The sequence below is a fragment of the Brassica napus genome, unplaced genomic scaffold, assembly GCF_020379485.1.
Source record: "Brassica napus cultivar Da-Ae unplaced genomic scaffold, Da-Ae ScsIHWf_3074;HRSCAF=3885, whole genome shotgun sequence".
In the NCBI taxonomy this organism is placed as follows: Eukaryota; Viridiplantae; Streptophyta; class Magnoliopsida; order Brassicales; family Brassicaceae; genus Brassica; species Brassica napus.
In genome coordinates, this window is record NW_026016310.1 from 34,242 (window position 1) to 56,041 (window position 21,800).

The following is a 21,800-nucleotide window of genomic DNA, read 5'->3' on the forward strand; positions in this document are numbered from 1 at the left end:
TGAAAATAAAAATCCGAAAAGTAGTATCAAACCCGAACCAAAATTGATTAAATATCCGAACGGGTTCAAAATTTTGGTATCTAAAGAACCATAACCGAGCCTGATCCAAATTAAAGTATTTTGGGTACCCGAATATATCGAAATAGATTTCTATACCCCCTGTATAAATATATTTTAGATTTAATATCTATTAAAAACACCCAAAATATATAAGACACTTTTAAATTATCTAAAATACTTAAAAATATATACAAATAATTAAAAAAGGTATAAAATAGCTAAAACATACTCAAAACACCAAAAATACTTGAAATATCTATTGATTTATCTATCCAAATATTCAAACCAAATCAAATTTTATGTTAAGTTTAGGTATTTTGACATATGTTATTCAAATTTGTACGTAATATATTATTTTTTATAGGTTCTAAGAAATTTTAAGTATATAATGAATTTTAAATTTTAAAAATAAATTTAATGGGTTATCTGAATCCGAACCAAACCCGTAATGATCCAAACCGAACCCGAACTGAAACTTAGAAATACCCAAATGGAGCTGCAATCTTTAATCTCGAAAAAACGAAATCCGAATAGACCCGAACCGAATCCATTCGACTACCCGAACGCGAGTGCTCTGTGGATTCAAAGATATGTTTATTTGTAGTGTTTACAATTTGAGGGCTTATAAATTGCCACTAAAAAAAGTTTGAAGGTAAAGAAAATATTAAGATAATGCAACGTCGAAAGTTCACAACGTAATTTATTATATTTTGTTTATTTAGATGTCGAGAATCTTTACTCACCCACCCACTCACTCACTTTCTCCATCATTTGGAATTTGACTTCCGTTCCTCTCATCTTCATCTCCCAAGTATCATCATCACTCTTTCAATCTTCGTAAGCCCTTTTTCTCTGCGCTGTTTGTCTCTCGATCTGTGTTATCACGACAGGTTTCTTCTTCTGTTTGATGGTTTTCAATTGTAAAGTTTCATTCTTTGATTCAATCGACAATTGATCCAAATGATGTCTGATTGTATACTGGTTGTTGGTTTTAAAACTATGGATGATGAATATGATTGATTACTGGAACTGTTTTGCAATTTATGTGTTTCAGTTGCAAAGGTTGGATTACAAGATCAGTTAACCATGGATTCTTATGGAACTGACACGGTTAAGGAATTAGACCAAACTAGTGAGGAAGAGTATGCAACACAGTCCAAGTTAATCAAAGAGTTTATAACTATTCCCAGCATTGACAAAGCTTGGATCTTTAACTCTGGTTCTGGTAATGAATGACCAACCACCTTTCACATATCAAACTTCTTCTTTGGAATAAAAAATATTCACTTATACTGCAGGTCCTCAGGCAATGGTTGCCATGAGTCAAGCAAACCTTTTGGCTAATAAGAGGAGGAAGTTTATGTTATCTGGACATATCTCAAAAGAGAGTAGTAACCTGTCTGTAAACTTTCACTGGGCGCCATTTCCTGTGGAGATGACCGGCGCATCTGCTTTTGTCCCCTCTCCTTCGGGTCTGAAGCTCCTTGTAGTCCGGAATCCTGATGATAAAGAATCTCCTACAAAGTTTGAGATATGGAGTTCTTCTCATCTAGAGAAGGAGTTTCATATTCCACAGAAAGTTCATGGCTCTGTATACGTTGATGGATGGTACTCTACTTTTCTTTTTTTTTGGCTTATTTCAAATTCAATGTCTTGGGGAAGTAGAAAAATTGAGTGAGGCTTGTGTGTGTGTGTATGTATGATGCAGGTTTGAAGGAATCTCTTGGAACTCAGATGAGACTTGTGTTGCTTATGTTGCTGAGGAACCATCTCTTCCCAAACCTACATTTGACCATCTAGGCTATTACACGAAAGACAATGTTGGTTTGGACAAGGATATTGGAAGCTGGAAAGGTCAAGGAGATTGGGAAGAGGAATGGGGAGAAGCATATGCCGGAAAAAGGCAGCCTGCCCTGTTTGTTATCAATGTTGACAGGTTTCATAAAAATAATAACAAGAATAGTTACTCTTTACATTTTCTAATTCTCGTCTCTCTAGCAGTGGAGAGGTCGAGCATATCAAAGGAGTTCCAAGATCGATAAGTGTTGGACAGGTTGTTTGGAGTCCAAGCAGTAAAGGCTCAGCTAAGTATTTAGTTTTTGCCGGATGGTTAGGAGATAAAAGAAAGTTTGGTATTAAGTACTGCTACAACAGACCATGTTCCATATACGCAATAAAGTTTAGAGACGCTTCGTCTGGATCGGATGAACCAAAGTGAGTTTGTGGTTACTATAACTCACTAGAAGACAACTTGATAGTTCCTAATTTCCGATAAAATCTTACAGAGTTTCCGTTTACTTGTGTTCCAGAGATAATGCAAAGGAAGCATTCCCTATTCATAATTTGACCAAGAGCATAAGCAGCGGTTTTTCCCCACTGTTCAGGTTTACATCTTATGATTTTTTTTTGAATTATGTATTTACCAAAAGCATTTGTTCTCCTTTCTACTCTGTTTACAACTGAGCCATCTTACACAGCTTACTTGTAGTAGTGTTAACGTGCAATGTTCGTTTTAGTTATGACCAGTTAAAGAACTTACTCTCATCTTTTTCCTTCTCTCACAGCAAAGATGGCAAGTTTCTTCTGTTTTTATCCGCAAAGACCGCTGTTGATTCCGGGGCGCATTGGGGAACCGAGTCGCTTCATAAGATTAACTGGCCAAGTGATGGGAAACTTTCTGAGTTAGCTGATATTGTTGATCTGGTGAGATTATACGTACCTGTTTCTCCCTATAGAAGCTTCAAACTTTCTATGAGCTGGACACTTTTTGTTTCTTAACAACTTATAACGACTCTCTCTACACCAATAAATCTGTCTTTAGTGGCAATTAAACTAAAAAAATCACTAACTGTTATTTGATATATTCAAATACATGCAGATTCCAGTTGTGAATTGTCCTGATGATGGTTGTTTCCCTGGACTCTATGTTACTGGCCTGCTGAGTGATCCGTGGCTGTCAGATGGACATACTCTTATGTTGTCTTCCTACTGGCACAGTTGTAGGGTAATACTCAGCCTAAATATGCTAAGGTGACTGATGATTTGATATGATAAGTTTCCAAGTTATCTTCTTCTGCTGCTACGCTAACTGATGGTAGAAAAATTACAGTGGTGAACTGTCACGTGCCAGCCCTAATGATTCAGATTGTTCATGGAGCGTTCTTGCGCTAGATGGTGATGATATTGTTGCCGGTAACATCTTTAACTCTTAATCTCAGTTACTAACTGTGCCAATGTCACCTTAAACTTAAAACACACACCAGGTAACAACTGTATGTTTTCTTTTCTTCTTCTTTTTTTCCTTAGTGTGTAGCAGTCCAGTGAGTGTTCCTGAAATTAAATATGGAAAGAAAGTTGTTGATCCAGCTGGGAGGCCTTCATGGCAGTGGTTAGATATCCAAAACCCAATATTTAAAAGCTCTGAGAAGGTTAAATCATATTAGCCAAATCCTCTAGATTTGAATGATGTTAATCTTTTTCTGTACTAATATTTTTGTTTCCACCGCTTCAGGTCACGTCTGGGCTTTCATCTCTTGAGTTTAAAATTCTCAAAGTTCCAGTCAGTAATGTTTCTGAATGTCTTACCAAAGGTACTTTAACTCTCAATCTTATTTGTTGTTTTCGTTTTTGGTTGATAAACTTTCTGACTAATTAATTTCCATATGATCAAGGGGCCAAAAAACCAATTGAAGCTATATATGTATCGTCTTCAAAGTCCAAGGAGAATGGGATATGTGATCCTTTAGTTGTTATTGTCCATGGAGGCCCTCATTCAGTCGCACCTTGCAGCTTCTCCAAGACTTTGGCATATCTCTCCTCAATTGGATACAGTCTGCTGATTGTAAATTACAGGTTCACATACAGCTCCATTTCCATTAGTTAATCAACAACCTTCTGGAGATCCGAACTTGTGTTTTTGGTGATTCATTTGGGTTGAAAGGGGTTCGTTGGGATTTGGGGAAGATGCTCTGCAGTCTCTACCTGGAAAAGTTGGATCACAAGACGTGAATGATGTGCTCTCGGCTGTAGACCACGCTGTTGAAATGGGACTTGCAGACCCGTCTAGAATAACCGTACTAGGTGGTTCTCATGGTGGGTTTCTCACCACACACTTGATTGGCCAGGTAATGTAGTTCACTTCACTCACCTTTGTAAGTTATGGCACCGGAATAGAATTCTTATACCAAAGTTTTGCAATAGGCCCCGAATAAATTTGTGGCAGCAGCTGCAAGAAATCCTGTATGCAACCTTGCGTCAATGGTTGGGATTACGGATATACCTGATTGGTGTTTCTTTGAAGCCTATGGTGACCGTACTCACTATACAGAAGCCCCATCACCCGAAGATATGTCTCGGTTTCATCAAATGTCTCCTATATCACACATCTCAAAGGTCAAAACCGCACCACTTCCGTTCTTCTTCGATAAGTTTGAAGACATTCATTTAATGATCCTTCTTGTGCAGGTGAAAACACCCACTTTGTTTCTCTTGGGAACTGTGGATCTCCGTGTTCCCATTTCAAACGGAATTCAAGTAAGATCAATCTGCAACTCTTTCAACTTTGCAGATCCAAAACATTATTGGTAATATTGTTTATTCATGTATTCTTGATTTGTATAGTACGTGAGAGCCTTAAAGGAGAAAGGCGTTGAGGTTAAAGTGTTAGTCTTTCCCAATGACAATCATCCCCTAGACAGGTAGACAAACACAAACAAACAAATGCTGTCTTCTTTTATATTGTTTATAGCTGTAGCATCTCTATGAGAACGTTTGTTCATAGCTAAATCATCTTGTGATTGTTTTATTATGCAGACCGCAGACGGATTATGAAAGCTTTCTCAACATTGCTGTATGGTTCAACAAGTACTGCAAGCTGTGAACACCTCATTTCTTTTTTTTTTTCTGAATATTGGGTTTATTAACTGAAGGGAAAATAAAAAGAACTTTTAAATTAAAGAGACTTTGGTCCAGTGCGGTTATATAGCCTGGCTTATCTCCGATTGCTTGCAACAAAGACGACTTCCGATTTGGACTTTAGAACAAGGGTACTTTCAGCTCATGCCATAACTATTTAGATGATAATTTAGAACAAGGTTACTTTCATCTCATACCATAAATATTTTGAAGATAATGTAGCTTGGGAGGTGTCTGCAAATGAAAAACTTGAATGGGGAAATTAAGGTTTTTAAACTCGACCCGGATATTGGGTCGACCGCGGATCAACCGTTGACTAACAAATAAACTATTTTTGTTATATAATAATATATTATCTATTGAAAAATATAAGAAATATTTTATTTTTTTAAAATATATAAAAATACTTAAATTTAGTTATTTTTTTTTTTATTTTCATTTTACAAACAAAATATCAAAATATTTAGACTATTTAACATTTTTTTGTAACAAATTAGGAGTTATGGTATATAATAAAAAAAAATCAAGACTTCAAATTCAAAACCAAAAACTTGAGATTTCTGATATAATGGCCGAGAATGTAATCGACACAGCTGACAAACACTAAGAACTTTGATGGCGAATAACCGGCCATCACGGCCACGTTTTTGAATCATCATAATACTCCATTGATTTGGGTTAATTCCACCAATGTTTCAACATAGATATTTTGTTTATCAACTCAACGATTTCATAAACTCGAAATTGTGAAAAGATACATTAACATAGTGTCTACCCGACAATACACTGACACCAAACCCTGCAACCTGACCTGCCTACACAGCGACAAGCCCAGTTTTCGAAAAACTTAGCCCCAAACAGTTATTTCCTAAGGACATTTACGTTATATCAACTAATGATACTGTCCATCTACCTAATTACACAAAGTTTATGCACAATCACCTAATTACTTTCCATTTCTTGGTTATTCACCAAAATAGGCCTAAAATAAATGAAGTTTTTTTAACATTTAAAGATCATGTAATTACTCAAACTTGAAATACTTTGTGAAACCATACGAGAAGAGAACAACCAACAAAATAAATTTTTCTACAAAAAGCTCTAGCAGTCCTAACTGAAGATTCAACAATATTGTCATGTCCTCCAGAGATGTAAAAAATCTTGGAAGTGTGAAATCTTCGTTGTAGTATTTTTATCTTCTTCAGCTCTGTTGAGAAATTTGGCTATGCAAAAGATTCTCTAATCATGGTAATCAAGTCTTTGATGTCCATTCTGAAGTTCTGGCAAGTTAAGTGACGAAGCATGTTTTTAGCTGCCCAAGCAAATGCTTGTAGCTTCGAGTGCAAAGAGGACTTGCGTCTTCTTTGGTTTCTTGAACCCAATGTTTTTAAACCCGACCCGGACACTGAACCGGACGACTTACCGGGTTGCTGGGTCACTGGATCGACCGCGGGCGAACCGCGGGTTAATAAATGAATTAATTTTATTATATAATAATATATCAGCTATGTAAATAAAAATATAGAAACTAAAGTTTAATATTTTCTAAATATTTTTATAAACATAAAATAAAAGTTTGGATATGTATATTTTTATGTTAAATAACATTTAGAAAATACTTAACTTTAATTTCTATATTTTTATTTTCATTTGATATACAAAATATCAAAAACTAATTTAGACTATTTATAATTTTGTCTAACAAGATAAGAGTTATGACATCTAAAAAAATAAAGACATAAAGTTTATAAATATTTAAATGTCTAATGTGAATAATAAATTAAATTATATAAAATAAACCAAAAGTAAAAAATCATTATAATAAATTATCAATAACGGAAATAAACTAACACTAAATCACATCAACTAGTTTTGGTTCTCTGGCATAGTGAAATCTTCATTAAAATCTAAAAATCACAAATATAAAACAAAAAAAGAAAAACCTAACTTTTTTTGTTAGTATATAACTTCTTAATTGGAAATTTAGAATATAAAACATAATCTAAAAACATAATTAAAAATTAAAAAAAGAAGTAAAAGTTATTTATTGGTTCAACCAGTGGTTCAACCGGTATCGGGTTCCGGGTTTTACTGGGTTTTTGTGGGTTTTTGCGGGTTTCTAAATATTGGGTTTTTTACAAAACCCAAACCGGATTTTTTCTGGGTTGCCGGGTTTACCGGTTCAACCGCGGGTCCGGATCGGGTTTCAAAACACTGCTTGAACCCATTAGGCTGTTTTTCTGGCCATGTCTTTCCAAACTCATCCACAACCGCTAAATTACGCTGTAGAAGTCCAAGAACCATCCAGCAAACATATGTTATGTAAGCATGAGACTTGGAATACAATAGTATCTGGTATTGTTGTCTATGTAGATGCAACTGCATTTGCCGAATGCCAAGCTTCACATTCTCCTTCTGCATGTTTTACTAGCCCTCTAGAACCCTGTCAATTCCTCTAAACAATTTTACCATTTCAGATTTTGCAGAGATACCAGATTATCAATGGATAATGATCTTTATCCCATCCCGGGTCTTCAATATTATTTTTTTCTCTAGAATGGATAATTCATATAGTGTAAATACCCGAGACTAGGAAAATGTTGGGATTAGAGGGTGTGGCTGATAAGGCCCTAGCTTGGAATGTTGGAGGAAATTCAAAAAAGCATGATTGACAGACTCGTTGGCTCTCACACCTTGGACAAAGATTATCACATGATGAATCAGATTCCTTGTTACCAATTGTCATATAAGTTATATGACGTCTCATCTTTTTGGGCGTTAATGTTTCATGGGAAAGCCTGAAGCTTAGTTATGTTGGGTTTTGAATATTGTACGTCTGTCTCTTGTCTTAAGATGTTTTGCGCAACCCAATATCTTGACTTAATCGTATACTGGCTACTCTTCGTAAAGGTCTAACAATGACTATCTCTATGATTTGTTCGACTAATGGCCAAACTCAGAGGCGTGCCTATAGTGTATTGAAAAAGGCATTCGCCTCAGATCCCCGATTAATATGACTGTTTTTAGAGTCCCAAAATTTAAAATAATTTCTAGTATAGTGATTTAGACTTATTTAAAAAAAAAATTTCTACGAAAATTAATTTTTTTTTTTTGAATTCATGTCTATATGACATACTATAAATTATTTATGTTATAAACTTATTCTTTTACAGTATTAGACTTGTGTATTTGGTGAAAATAATATATCATATTAAAAAATTATTTTCATTACGGTTGTAAATAAATTTATTTTTAAAACTTGCCTTAAGCCCCTAAAACTCTTCGCACGGCACTGGCCAAACTCCTAATTAAAGGGATGCCATTTTGGGTATACAAAGTTTTCAACCATCTCCACATCCCATTCTTTTGAGACGTCATCAATAAAGTCTCTAACAGTCATTTTAGGATGAACATTGAACTCTGGGCCTGGCAAACCTCGCTGGTGTAAACGGAGCTTTGTCCATAATAAGTCTACAATATCTTCCACGCAACATCCTAACAAACATAGAGTCCGGAAATTGAACTAATTGCCATAATTGTTTTGCTAACAAAACCATGTTAAACTTGTGCATTATATGGAATCAGGATCTTCTCTCTCTTTTTTGGTAAGCATTCTCATTTTTTCCAATGAGAAGTTTTTAAGTAGTATAAATCTAAACATATAGAATACAGAATGAACTGAAAATCAACTCGTCAATTTTTCATTTTTATATCATTTCGTGCATAATAATTTGAATATTAAATTTCAAAATAGTAATGTGAATAGTACATACTTGACATACGTTTCAAACCGTGCGTGAACATGAGAACCAAGGTGTTTTGAAGCTAATAACATATCGATAAGTTTTAAAATGTAGCAATAGAAGAATTTTAACAATTATAAACGTTTAAAATCGATATAAAAGAAAAAGAAAATTTGCAAACATTTAAAAAGTGGATAAGTTGAGAATAAGTCATAGCAGAGAACCAAGACGGTGCTGAGAAGAAAGGATATACAACACAAAGTTCAACCCCGAACTAGAGCATACGCTGAACCATAATGTCACTGTTTAGTTTGCATATTTTAGACGAGAATTCCAAAATTAAAATGTCTCTAGAGAGAATGCTACACAAAAGATTTTTTCTTTGGTCAACTACTTAAACTCCATCGTTGAACAAAATGGGTTTGCAAAAGTCTCTGATCCCATTTCTTGACCCTAAACTTGATTATGAGTTGAGGATTTTGTTGATTCCAGATATCTTCTCCCCTGTTAGTTCCAACATCACATTATCAGAGACCAAGAACCAAAAGTACACAACCAATAAATTTTAGAAAGAAAAAAAAGACAGATTACGTACCTAACACGTCAACTTCATGCAGCGAAGCTACTAGGTTATCTTCCTTTTTCTTGATCTCAGATCTGAACTGTTGTACACTGTTTAAAGTGTCTACAATTCTCTGTTCCTTTGTCTCGAGCTCAGAGCGAAACTGTTTTACACTGGCTAACATGTCAACAATGCTCTGTTCCTTTGTTTCCAGCTGAGAGCCAAACTGTCTCACACTGGTTAACATGTCAACAATAGTCTGTTCCTTTGTTTCGACCTCAGAGCCAAACTTTCTTACACTGGTTATCGTGTCTGTGATGCTCTGTTTGACCTTACCCAACTGATGTGTGATAGAGCAAGTTTGAGAGTGTCCAAGCTCAGAACCAGATTTGCGATGGTGGCAAGAGGGTTCTCCTTCTGCAGTGGGCTTCTCCATCTCACCATGAGATTTATGGAGGCTGTGGCTTTGGACTCGAGCTCGCTTGCGTGCCTGAGTCTCAGCTTCTGCAGGATCCTCGTCAGGAGGAAGTGAGAGGTTCAGCCTCCTCTTAGGTGCACCAGTTTGCTCACGGTTGGAAACTTCTGCGGCCTTCTGTTTATCCTTGTGCTGATTGGGAAGATCAAATGACAGTTAACCATCTTACTCCCAACATCAAGAAAAACAGAAAAGTCAGACACAAACCTTTGACGATTTTGATGCCTCCACAAGATACCAGTTATGATTTTTTAAGTCTAAAGTTTCTTGATCTCCATCCTCATAGACAACCTGTTAACCAGCATACAACAATAAAATAAAAAAAACAGAACCATATGAAAGAAAAGTGTAGCACAAACAAACAAGATATATATATTTATATAGAAGCCTGATATAATTTGGCCTTACCATATGTCTCTTTCTGGAAGGATCATATGAAGTAACTTCACCTCTATAATACCTGCAGTAAAAATGTGATATAGCTCATTTACAAATATAAATATGCAACCAGGTTCAGCACAAAGGAAGCAGAGAGAAAATAACGCTTACATCTTATCAAGTGGCCACCAGACTCTGATTCTTGATCCAACTAAAGTTTTATCATACTTTCGGTCATCAAATGCCTGCCATTGAATTAAATCAGAACAAAGATTTAAATAGAAAGAACTCGATCAGAGCCATGCATAGTGATAGGAAGCTGCAACCATGCATAGCTAACTATTGTTTTCCGCATTCCTTTATATGACCAACAGCCAACAGTTACTATATGTGAGTGAAACTAAGAAAAAAACATACTTTCTCTGTGTCTAGACTGTGTTTTCTCTTTGCGTTTGTATTAGCAAGAGTTTTCTCTGATGGTTGCTGCTTCACTTCTGTCTTTGACTTTGAGACTGACTTTCCAGAGGAAACGATTGTCTGAAACACAATTAAAGTACACTCGTAAACAGCACAAGGACAGGGAAGACAGCCATGTAAATTACTCAGATACAGGTCAGGGAACATCTTACCTTTTTGTTATCACCCAAAGAAATGGGTCTCTCTGACTGCTTCGTTGCTTTTATCTCAGAGGTGCTTCTCTTTGTAGGAGGAACACTAGGCTTGGCATTACTAGCAGAAGCTATCTTCTTTCCAGACTCCTTTGTCAATTTAGCTTGGGCCGTACCTATTTCTTGAGAAGCACTAGCAGTAGCAGCAGATGGTTTGGCCTCCATCGAGCTTTCCTTTTTCTTCTGGTTCACAGCACGACCAGTTTCCTCATCCAGACCACTGTTGATAGCATTGCTGTCAAGTTGTTGAGGCTCATCATCATCTTGCTTCTTTGGTTTATCCTGCCGATTAGAAAATATACTTAACAAGGCATGTAAAAACAACTGCTAGAGAAACAAACAGGTGAGAGAGCTTACACTGGATGCACCTTCGCATATGAAAGCCACCACATTACTATACTTATCTAAAGAAACGCCTGATGATTTCACTGCTTCAGCAAGATATGTTTGGCACTTGGTAGAACAGTTTAGCAGAACTTTTTCTGCCAACCTCCGTGATATTGAGGGAACCTAAGGGAAGAGAAGTGGAAAGAGTTAAAAACAAAAGATGCATGCATATATTGGTTGCTGAAACAAGACTAAGAAGCTATGGATGGATGGATGCATGACCTCATCAGTCTCGTTGACATAATGCAGAATTGGTGCAAGCAACTTTGGAGGCAAATCATCGCTTTCTTTTAAAACATGGGTCATAATGTTCTCCATATCCGAAAATACTTCCACTGGATGATCATCCCTGGAAAGGAAATGAAATATAAGCAACACTCAGTTATTCCAAGCAGCAGTATAGACAGTTAATGAGCTTTTTTACCTTAAGGCCTTGAGAAAATGCTGGAACATCTCAATACAGAGTGCATCATACACAGGATCCAACATCAGATAAGAGACATCGTACTTAGCCACAGTGTTAAGGATGGAAGTGCTTTTGGTATAGGAGAGACTACTTTTGTCATCTAGATGTTCAAATGATGATACAATTAACTTCAATACTTCCTGCCCCCCAAATGGTTACAAAAGAAAGCTGTCAGTCACTGACTATATTTTCATAATTAAGATGAAAACAACTACAAAAAAAACTAGAATGTAACTTACCCTCATCTGTTCGTCAACATATGGAGCAGTGGGAGCATTTATTCTCGTAACCTGGATGAAGCAGGAAGCGACATGGACTCTCACATGGACATTCCAATGCTTGAAGAGTCTTTCATCGACTAATGCTTTCTTCAACGGAGAGAGTGCTTCCTGAATCGAGCTAGGAGGTGACTGTTCCACCTCTACCAAGCAGATGAACAGTTTCTGCATACAAATTAAAGGAACGAGCTTTCAGAAGATAACTCTAACAAAATCGAAGCAGCATTCAACAAAACATGTTTCAAATTTTAAGCACATAAAAAAAATACAGTTTTTTTTTTTTTAACTTGATCCTCCTAGTAATACTAAAGTTGTGTTCTTTGGTCGGAAAGAGTATAAAAGTTGGGTTCTTTGGAGAGAATGTAACAAAAGGAGCTCACGTCGAGAAGGTGAAGAAGCGTATCAACAGAAGACGGTAGAAGAAGAAGAGCTTTGCCAGCTTCCAGAAGGCGCTTCTCGAGCTCTTTAGACATGAATGCTACCTCCTCCTTGAGTTTCTCAAAACCCTACCGGAGAAGAAGCGACGAGAGTCTCGAACGGTCGCTGAACAGCAATAGGGAAAGGTGGAAACTTTCTCGGTCCTCAGCCTTGTTTTAATGTAATAAAGACTCCAACTTTTCACAACAAGACCTCAATATAAAGCATACATTGTCTTTATATGCAGATATTAGTAACGTTTGTTGAGGACTAACGACGTCTTAGTGCGATCTAATCATGATTTGGATGTTTGTTTTGCAGTAGAAAGTTTTACTAACGCTTTATAGTTATCATTTTCAGTATCACATGTAAACAAATACTGAATAAACTAAAGAGTACTTTTATCAAAATTCATTAATTATTTTCACAACTTAAAAGATTACTTTACTAAACGTAGACTTAGGATTGGCGAATTGCTGCAATTCTTGTTGAATAGCCTGGATACTCCCGTAGAGTCACTTTGAAAGTCGCAATGATGAAATCAACTGTTAAAATCTTCAGAGAAATTATGCTTTGAGCAAATACGAGCCAGAAATGTCGAAGAAACTATGCCGCATAAGCCGAGCATGTTTAAATAAAGATACGAGATCAAACTTCGTATATATCATTTCGGGAAAGGAATGATAGGGATTCTATCCGAACATGAAATGATCGGAAAAACATTCTTGCGGAATTTTTTTGCGAGAAATAACAAGTTTTACAAAACAATCTTCAGAAAACAAAGAACTATAACAAAGCGCTTAATGGGAGGCAACCCATTGATAAGTTTTCATTGTCAGTTTTATTTATTTTCGTGTTTGCTTTGTTTCAGAAAAAAAGTATCCGAGGAGACGATTGCTCTGAGCATCGACTGATGAGACGAGTCGATATCGATCGGTAGTACACCACCGCCAGCGTCTCCACGGAGTGACATCTGTGAGTGTCTTGACCAACCCTCCATAAGCTTTGTTGATTGTATCAATCCATTGCACTCCTACCCCACAATTATTACCAAGAAGTATTTGTCTCGCAGTCAGCTCTTTAAACATGTGAAACCGATCCCTCCTACACGTCATATAGTAAGAACATCCATAACCAATCACCCACTTATCATGACACTGTGTATATGTTTCCGATAGTGCATCATCCTCTCAATAAGGATCTATCACAACCGCTGCTTTAGATTCTTCGCCATACTTCTTCTTTGTAACATAACAGTCATTCCTGGTGTATGTCTGCTTCTTTCAGAACCAACAGGTAATTCTAGACCCTGAGCTTGATTTAGAACCGACCCTAACATTCCTCACAAAATCTTTTTTCTCAGACTTTCCTCTAGCATAATATCATTCACCATCTTCATGTGAAACCCTAGAGGTTTTAAGATCTTGATCTCTAGACCTTGCAGAACCCGTCACCTCTTCCAAGGATAATGTTTCCTTGCCGTATTTAAGCGTTTCCTTGAGAGAGCCAAAATGTGAAGGTAGCAAATTCAACAACATAATCGCCTTGCACCTCCCCTGACATAGCTACATTCACGCTTGACAGGTAAGACACAAGAGCCATCGATATTCTCATCCATATCCTGAGTATCAACCATCTTGAAGATATATAATTTGTGCTCCAGTGAATTATATTCGGTAAAGTCTTGGAAAGGTAAAACATCTCCAGTGTAAACCATGAAGAAGCACCTGAAGTACACAATTCGATCTTCCTTAACACATGATCTCCCACACTAAGAATGATCAGATTCATCGTCGTATCTGATCTTTCAAGCCTTTCAGCTTCCTCTTTCACCAACTTCTCCCTGAAATACATCTTTGTCTTGCTCCTTCTGAATCTCTGATACCGAAGGTGACATAGACTCTTCAAATACATCCTTTAAACCAAGGACAGACAGATGTTGTAATACCCCGTCTTTAAAAAAAAAAAAAAAAAATAAATACAGAGCTCGGAATAGTATCAATGGAAAACCCCGAAGTTGGACAAAAACCTTAATTTTGGTATTATGGAATTTTTCGGAGAAGCCGAAGGCTCGGGAAATATTTACCCTCAAAGTTAAAGTTAGTCTGGAGTTTATTAAAAATATTCAGCTCATAAAATTAGGAACGGGAAAATATTCAGGATTGATCACGGGTCAAAAATATGCTGGAAGGGTCGCAATCGCGCAAATCGACCGAGAAGCTCGAGGTGTCACAACACAAGGGATCAGAAAGTGGTGTCAATCACTTAGCAAGCTATCTGTCTACGAAGCACGACATGTCTCTGCAGGAATGAGTGTTTCATGCAGCTTGACAAGCAGAAGCACGAGGTGTCGCAGTATCTTCGAATAGCGCATGCGAACTGACATCCAGTGGCCGTGTGTCGCGACGCATGAACCCCAAACATGCTGAGAATCATGTGGACGTGGTGGTGTCTCCTGGAATGTAAGGAAGCATGCATCAGGGCATGTGGACGCCCATGTGTCGCCACGCATGCGACCACAAGCATGCATGATGACACACATGCGATCGGGTGGCTCATTCTTCCTGGCTGGCAACTTCTATATATACCCAGCTACCTGGTTCATTTTCACTCAATGAGACACACCAAGGAAACTCCAAAACGTGGGTTAGAGAGAGAGAGAGAGAGAGAGAGAGAGAGAGAGAGAGAGAGAAAGAAGTGAGGTTCTTTAGAAGTATAGACATTTCCGTAGACCGATAAACTGCCAGGAAGTTCCGAAAGACTGTCTAGAAGAGAAAGAAGGTTCTTTCGGAGTTTTGATCAGTCAAGACCAGTCCATTCAAGACATTGACGTTGGGTTTTGGGATTAACATCACGGTACGAAGACGAAGATTTGGAGGGGAGAAAAAGGGTTTGGTCAACTTCCGGAATCAGAAAGTCAAGCCACATCTGTTAATCACTGTGAGTCATGGTTAATTTTTGTTAACAAATTTATAATGCAGGTTCTTGACATCAGAGACGGCTTCTGAGCTATGAAAGCCGTACCGGTCTAGGTGTCATTTTGTGGATCTGAGGCTTGAGACGTTGTATGGGCTAAGTGGATAGCAAGACTAGTCTAACACACCGGATTATTGTGATTGTGTGATTATTATATTTTTTATGGTGTGTACCTCGTGTTGGTACTGTTGTGTGAGAACCTCCTCATATCCTTTTGCAGGTGACCAGTAGAAAGGACCATAGCGCCCCGCGGAACTGTAGGAGCTAGTGTAGATTGGAAATCTTTTGCTAAAGACTCGTTTTAAAGATATATGAATATATGTTTTGCTTTTGGCTGCATCCATGGAACCTTATGTATAATATTTTAGGCTTGTGATCTTCGTGTTTTAATATATGAAATAAAATATGTTTGATATTCGTGACATGTTGAATCTGATTTTAGGTTAGTCCAACCTAACACAACTCTATGACTCGGTACGGTAGGGGTGGGCGTTCGGGTTTAGATCGAGTATTTCAAATTTTCGGGTATTTCGGTATAGAGGTGTAGAACCCGTTCAGGTATTTCTAAACTTCGGCTTGGTTCGGGTATTTTTAGTTCTGATTCGATTATTTCGGATCGGGTTCGGATATTTAAATTTAAAAAAAAAATATTAAATTTTTCATTTCTCAAATTCTTGTATTTAAAAATATACTCCATCTGTTTTTAAGTATAAGATGTTTAGGTAAAATCACACATATTAAAAAAATTACTTTTAGTCTTGAAAGTATCTGTAAAACTATAAATTAATGGTATTCAACCAATTAATGGTATTTAAAAATTATTAAATATGATTAGTTACACAGTTTTTAATAAAGTAAAAGTTACATAGAAAAATAAAACATCTTTTATATTGGAAAATCAAATTCTCTAAAACATCCTACATTTAGGAACGGAGGGATTAACTTTCACTTCACTATTTTTTTATTTTTAATAGATTGGATGGTTAATAGATTTGGACATAACATTTTGAAACTAAAAAGACATTAATTTGGTTATTGTTTTTAAATTTTGGATGTAATTTTTTGTTAATTCTTGAAATAAAAAGTTTGACATGCATTTTAAGTGAGTAGTAAATTATTTACTCTGTAATTGTATGTATATCATATAAACTTAAAGTATGTGTAGTATCAATATAAATATTTATATAAAATAAAAGATGTAAACTACAAATATAAGATTAATTATACATATATTCGGTTATCGTCGAATATCCATTCGGGTTCGGATATTACCCGTCGGGTTCGGATATCTAATCTCTCCTAATTCAATACCCGTTAGTATATTTTGCTACTTCGGTTCGGATTTTGGTTCCGGTTTTTTTGGATCGGGTTCAGGTGCGGCTTCGGATATCGGGTAAAGTGCCCACCCCTAATGTCGTTCATCGCCTGGTCGCTTCTGTACCCGAGTATCCTCATCTTGAATCACTTTGAGGTACACATGTTCAAGGTTCGGAATTGGTTCCTGGCTTCCTGCATAAGTAGCGAGGAACAAACAGTTCCGAACACATTCTCATCAAGATACATCAGAAAGTCATGGACCTTGTCTTCCTCCCATTGTGCCCTTAGAGTTACACTGAACTTGCATGTACATCCATTGCAAACACAGCTCAGCATTGGACGGTAACACGACAAACTGTGCCAACTCTTTGTAAGTTTTCCAAAGCATGTCTCGATCATGAGACCAGCTTGATGGCAGTTTGCAAGTTACTTCCTGAGATGCTGAACACGAGGTCCGTTCGTCACACGAAATCGTCTGCATATGTGTTCCAACAAGTCTGTAGCAAGGGTTTGTGTGAGATGTTCAATCGCAGCCTTTGGTCAATCGTCATCTTGATCACGAGACCAACAATGCATTGATGGTCTTCCAATCTTCATAGTCGGATGAGTCTTCAGCTGGCTGGGGAAGACTCCCGTCGACAAATCCAAATTTCTTCATTGAGCTCAAAGTAGTCTCAAACGTTGATAGCCATCCTTGTAAAAAATGATGTGAGATAACACTTCCTGGATTGTCGCTTCGGTGAGATCATACGGCAAGATCGTACGCCTTTGAATATCCATCGTTGGTGCAGTGACTCCAGATCAAACAGCTGAGTTCTCAGTCATGTTGTTATCGCCCATATCGGAGAACCAAGTTTTCAGTCGTTTAGAAATCAAAAAGGAATCAAGACTAAGAAACATAGAAATCACAAAAATATTTGTGTCGACTCTGATACCATGTCAAATAGTTGCAGAGAATAGAGAAGTTTTCTTGTGTCTTATTCACGTTAGAGATCAAATCTATATATACAGCTTGTACAGAGTATCCCCATGTAACCTAGCTATAGGATTATGTAAACATTCCTTACAAGGAAGATTTCGTATTAACTATCGTATATACTCCAATAGATAAAGTGATATCAGGAACTTGAACATCTCAGATTGCATTTAAGGTTCGTTGTGCAGGCATCGTTGTCCCCACTGCTGATTTCAAGCCAATCAAGCTTTAGTAGCAGCAGTAGCCATATGTTGCAGTATTATATTCTCGAGCACTGAATGGTACCAAAATTTCATACTATTAAAAGGGAAGGAGTCTAAAAAAATCTACCTATAAAAGTTTTTGGACCCTTTAAACATTTTTTTGATCTTACCTTAATTTAACTACAATATATATATTTCTCTAACAAATAATTTAGTCAATTCTTTATTTATTTAAATCTCACTCCTAAATCTTAATCATTACTATTACTATATTTATCATTTTGATTTTTAATCGTAAAATCATTGAAACTAATATTTTATATTATCACTTTTATCATATAATATATGATTTAAAGCAAGATAAATTACAAGACATATATGTGTACATTCTAATAATCATATCATATATAAAACGTTTCCACTAAAATCTCATATCATATATATAAACCTTTTTTTTTTAATTTGAAAAATTTACCTGAAATCAAAACTCTAATCGTAAACAAAAACTTAAAAACAATATCTATAATACCGGAACATATTTGAAATATCCAAATATACATAATAAACACATACTTATGATCGGGTGTAGGGTAGGACCCGGACTCAAACAAAGACCTGCGGGTAAAAAAAAACCCAATAGATTATCTTCTCCGGACCTGAACTAAACCTATAATTTTGAGTCGGTTCGGTTTGTTTTTTTTGATCCGAATATAATTCTCATGTCGAAAAGAAACTTACGTAAAAGTGTACATATAAAATCTCAAATAAACTAATTTGTAGATTATATAGCTGTTAAAAATTATGTTTTTCGATATAATAAAACTTTGTATTATAATATAATCCAACAACCCGCGGGTCAAAATCTAGTTATTACTTAAAATATGATATGCCTGACGATTTTGTTGTTATCTATCTATACTATTATTTATGAAATGATTTAACTTATTTGTCATGATTTCCATGATTTTAGTTAATTTTGATTATTTGTCATGTTTTAATTAGTTTAAGCTGAGTCATTAATTTATTAATAGTTTTAGTCGAGTTCATAATTTATAATTTAGATAATATACTATTTTTTTGTCAGCAACAAACAGACTCATATAGACTCTGTAAACCAAACTGGTAGCTCTGTATCCTTATGGACTACGAACGAGGGTTACCTTCTTGCACTACGTGCTAGACTATCTGTCCTTGAATTTTGCGTCCTTGGAATATGGATGAGCTCTGAGCTGTGGAAACTACCTGCAGGATCTTTATATCTTCGAGATAACTTGCAAATGCGGGCCATTCGTCGGGTTCAGAAACCATCTTCACCAACCGAGAACAATCCGTCGCAAAAGTGACAGTAAACTGTCTTAAGTTCCTCATACATTCCATCGCCCAAATGAGTGCCTCTATCTCCGAATGAAGTGGTGATTGACTCACTCTAGTGTTTCTTGCTCCCAATAAATTATCAAAGCCTTCGAGAGTGATGCACCATCCTTGTCCTGAAAACCTATCATTTTCTTTCTAAGATCCATCCGTAAAGCACCACCGACCAGGGATAATTGGAACCGTCTCGTTACTACTGAACGGGCCTGATCAGTTCTTTGTGCATGATTAATCTGCGCCTCGGCCCATAAGGCAGACTCTGTTTCAGCCAACTTAAGAGTATCTCGAGGGTCAATATGTAATTAGATATAACTATAAAATATGTAATTAGATATATAATTATTTTGATTTTGCTTATTTGTCATGTTTTTCCATGATTTTAGTCAATTTTTCTTATTTGTAATGTTTTATTAGGTTTTAACTTAATCATTGATTTATTAATAATTTTTAGCTGAATCACTGATTTATTAATTAAAAAATATTCGTAATGAATTTATATATAATTAAAAACGAATTTTGATTTAATAATATTTAAATCTATATGTTATATTAGATTCTTATTTTCTTATTTGTCATATTTTATTAGGTTTTAAGCATTTATACAGGTCATTGACTTATTATTAATTTTTAGCTGAGTATTTATTAACTTTCATAAAAATCTAATGAAATTTATATATAATAAAAGACGCATTTTATTTTAATAATATTAAATTTATATGTTATATTAAATAATTAATTATAACTAATATAATAAAATTGTGAAAATATATTTAAAAACTAAGAGAATTCTTATATATAATGTGTTGCTATCTGAAAACAATATTTTTTTATTATAAAGTTAAAAACTAAGATATAAAACAGTTTATAATTAAATATTAGTCAAACAAAAATATTTATATAAAGATATTTTCTAAACTATTTCTAATATATGAGTGTTTTAAAACTTTTAACACAATAATAAGTATATATTTTGATGAACGTTTTTTTGACATATATAAATAATTTGATGTTTGATTTTACTATTTAAAATCATAAATAATAACTTAACTTGTGACTGAGTTCAAAATAATTTTTCTTGCTTTTAATTTAAAACATTTTAAGTTTAATCCGTGAAATACTATAGCTTCAGTTGGTCACCACTAGAAAAAACAAAATGAACAAAATAAAAACTAAAATTTCATTTGAAGAATTGAAAAAATATAAAAAAATATGAATTTTTGTTCAGATTGTTCCTTTATCAAAATTGCATTGGGATTTTTTTTTCTTTTAATTTCATTCCTCCATGGAGAATTTAGAATTAAAAGTGGGATATACCTTTCAATAATGTGACTAAAATTTCAACATAACTGGTATAAATTTTGAGGAACAAAGAATTCATCATAATTTTTTTCCTTCAACATGTTCACCAATTAGAGTTTTATAATTCAGATTTCTGAATTAATAAGACATAAAATAATAAGTATTCGTAAAATGATTATGTCCGCATGTGCGGGCAAAACACTTAGTAATCATTTATTTGTTTATCTAATTTGATGCATGTCCATAAGACATATGTATATAGTAAAAAATAATAATTTATACACAGAAAATCATATTTGCTACTTTTTAGAGAAGAGAATCAGGATACATATACGTACATAAGATTTATGCATATCGTAAGTTCATAATTTAGAAGAAAAATGTATTATTTTCATTATTTCCAAATTCATCAATTTAAAATAAAAATATAATATTTTAACTATTTCCAAATTATCAAATTCTAAACAAGTATATAATATCCGAAATTAATGAATTATAGATGTGTTGCAGACTTGCATATCTCATCTATATTATTATTTGCAAATAATTTTTAACAACAAAGCTCTCACGTTGAAAGTTAGAACGATTAATATATATACTATTTAATGTATTTTATATATAATTAATTATATAATCAAAAACAAATTTTTATAATAATATTTACTTTTTTTAAAAATAAGATAATTTTTATATATTGGTTGTTATCTTAAACATATTTTTCAATATAAGATTTAAAAATAAAATATAAAACAATTATAATAAATTAAATAGTTAAAGTCTATCCTTAATAAATTTTACGTAAACATATATATATGTAGGTAGATTTTTTTTCATATATATATATGTTTGATTTATTTTTTAAAAATATAAATAATAAGTTATTATGCTGGTTTTTGAATTAACAAAAAAATAAACTAATAAATATTTGTAAAGTGATTAAGCCCGCATATGCGGGTAAGACACCTAGTTTCATAATATTTCTAACGTACCTGCCAAGATTCCGACAAACATTTTTTTTTTTTGAGAAATAGATTCAAACAAACATTTATTTAAAAAAATATTACTTAAAATATGATACACCCGACGAGTTTGTTGGTTTATCATAATATTTCTCACATACCTGCCAAGATTAAAACAAACATATTTTTTTTTGTTTTTTGAGAAATAGATTCAAACAGACATTTATATTTAAAATAGAAACTATCAATATTAGATTGTCATGATGGTATCTAACTTAAAATATTATCCATGTTACTATAAATTAGTTATTTCTTTCCGCATTGTCGAAATTAACTTTTAAAAAAATGTGC

The 21,800-nt window shown here is 34.7% G+C and overlaps 3 protein-coding genes across 5 annotated transcripts; 1 reads left to right on the plus strand and 2 right to left on the minus strand.

The window, feature by feature from the left end:
• Positions 1-678: 678 nt before the first annotated feature.
• On the plus strand, positions 679-5,055 carry LOC125603046 (acylamino-acid-releasing enzyme-like). Of its 3 annotated transcripts, none has more exons than XM_048774314.1 (17): positions 679-897; positions 1,115-1,285; positions 1,359-1,668; positions 1,769-1,996; positions 2,059-2,274; positions 2,370-2,444; positions 2,625-2,763; positions 2,939-3,090; positions 3,170-3,252; positions 3,367-3,488; positions 3,572-3,650; positions 3,732-3,912; positions 4,001-4,184; positions 4,261-4,452; positions 4,525-4,593; positions 4,681-4,757; positions 4,873-5,055. In XM_048774314.1, the coding sequence occupies exons 2-17, from the start codon at positions 1,147-1,149 to the stop codon at positions 4,937-4,939; spliced, it is 2,313 nt and encodes a 770-aa protein (XP_048630271.1). In that variant the 5' UTR covers positions 679-897; positions 1,115-1,146; the 3' UTR covers positions 4,940-5,055. The 3 variants fall into 3 exon arrangements, with proteins under 3 accessions (XP_048630271.1, XP_048630273.1, XP_048630272.1); XM_048774316.1 differs by having other exon boundaries at positions 2,062-2,274; XM_048774315.1 differs by having other exon boundaries at positions 724-950.
• A 3,875-nt stretch (positions 5,056-8,930) lies between these two features.
• Positions 8,931-10,870, minus strand: LOC125603044 (sister chromatid cohesion protein PDS5 homolog C-like). The gene is made up of 6 exons (XM_048774312.1): positions 10,550-10,870; positions 10,304-10,377; positions 10,163-10,214; positions 9,962-10,045; positions 9,313-9,886; positions 8,931-9,221 (listed from the first exon to the last, which is right to left on the minus strand). Exons 1-6 carry the CDS (start codon positions 10,754-10,756, stop codon positions 9,181-9,183), a joined length of 1,032 nt encoding a protein of 343 aa, XP_048630269.1. The 5' UTR covers positions 10,757-10,870; the 3' UTR covers positions 8,931-9,180.
• Positions 10,871-11,057: 187 nt separating this feature from the next.
• LOC125603045 (sister chromatid cohesion protein PDS5 homolog C-like) lies at positions 11,058-12,555 on the minus strand. Its single transcript, XM_048774313.1, has 5 exons — positions 12,312-12,555; positions 11,893-12,096; positions 11,612-11,793; positions 11,158-11,536; positions 11,058-11,082 (listed from the first exon to the last, which is right to left on the minus strand). The coding sequence occupies exons 1-4, from the start codon at positions 12,402-12,404 to the stop codon at positions 11,335-11,337; spliced, it is 681 nt and encodes a 226-aa protein (XP_048630270.1). The 5' UTR covers positions 12,405-12,555; the 3' UTR covers positions 11,058-11,082; positions 11,158-11,334.
• Between the last annotated feature and the right edge of the window lie 9,245 nt (positions 12,556-21,800).

Excerpts from the sequence above, each read along its gene's own strand:
- LOC125603046 (XM_048774314.1), top strand. The coding sequence starts at position 1,147 with ATGGATTCTTATGGAACTGACACGGTTAAGGAATTAGACCAAACTAGT. Across the intron at positions 1,669-1,768 it reads TCTGTATACGTTGATGGATG|GTTTGAAGGAATCTCTTGGA; the intron begins GTACTCTACTTT and ends TGTATGATGCAG. Across the intron at positions 1,997-2,058 it reads TTTGTTATCAATGTTGACAG|CAGTGGAGAGGTCGAGCATA; the intron begins GTTTCATAAAAA and ends TCGTCTCTCTAG.
- LOC125603044 (XM_048774312.1), bottom strand. The coding sequence starts at position 10,756 with ATGTTCCCTGACCTGTATCTGAGTAATTTACATGGCTGTCTTCCCTGT. Across the intron at positions 10,215-10,303 it reads TGGTGGCCACTTGATAAGAT|GTATTATAGAGGTGAAGTTA; the intron begins GTAAGCGTTATT and ends TTTTTACTGCAG. Across the intron at positions 10,046-10,162 it reads CTTCCAGAAAGAGACATATG|GTTGTCTATGAGGATGGAGA; the intron begins GTAAGGCCAAAT and ends GCTGGTTAACAG.
- LOC125603045 (XM_048774313.1), bottom strand. The coding sequence starts at position 12,404 with ATGTCTAAAGAGCTCGAGAAGCGCCTTCTGGAAGCTGGCAAAGCTCTT. Across the intron at positions 12,097-12,311 it reads CGCTTCTTCACCTTCTCGAC|AAACTGTTCATCTGCTTGGT; the intron begins GTGAGCTCCTTT and ends ATTTGTATGCAG. Across the intron at positions 11,794-11,892 it reads ATGTTGACGAACAGATGAGG|GAAGTATTGAAGTTAATTGT; the intron begins GTAAGTTACATT and ends TTTGGGGGGCAG.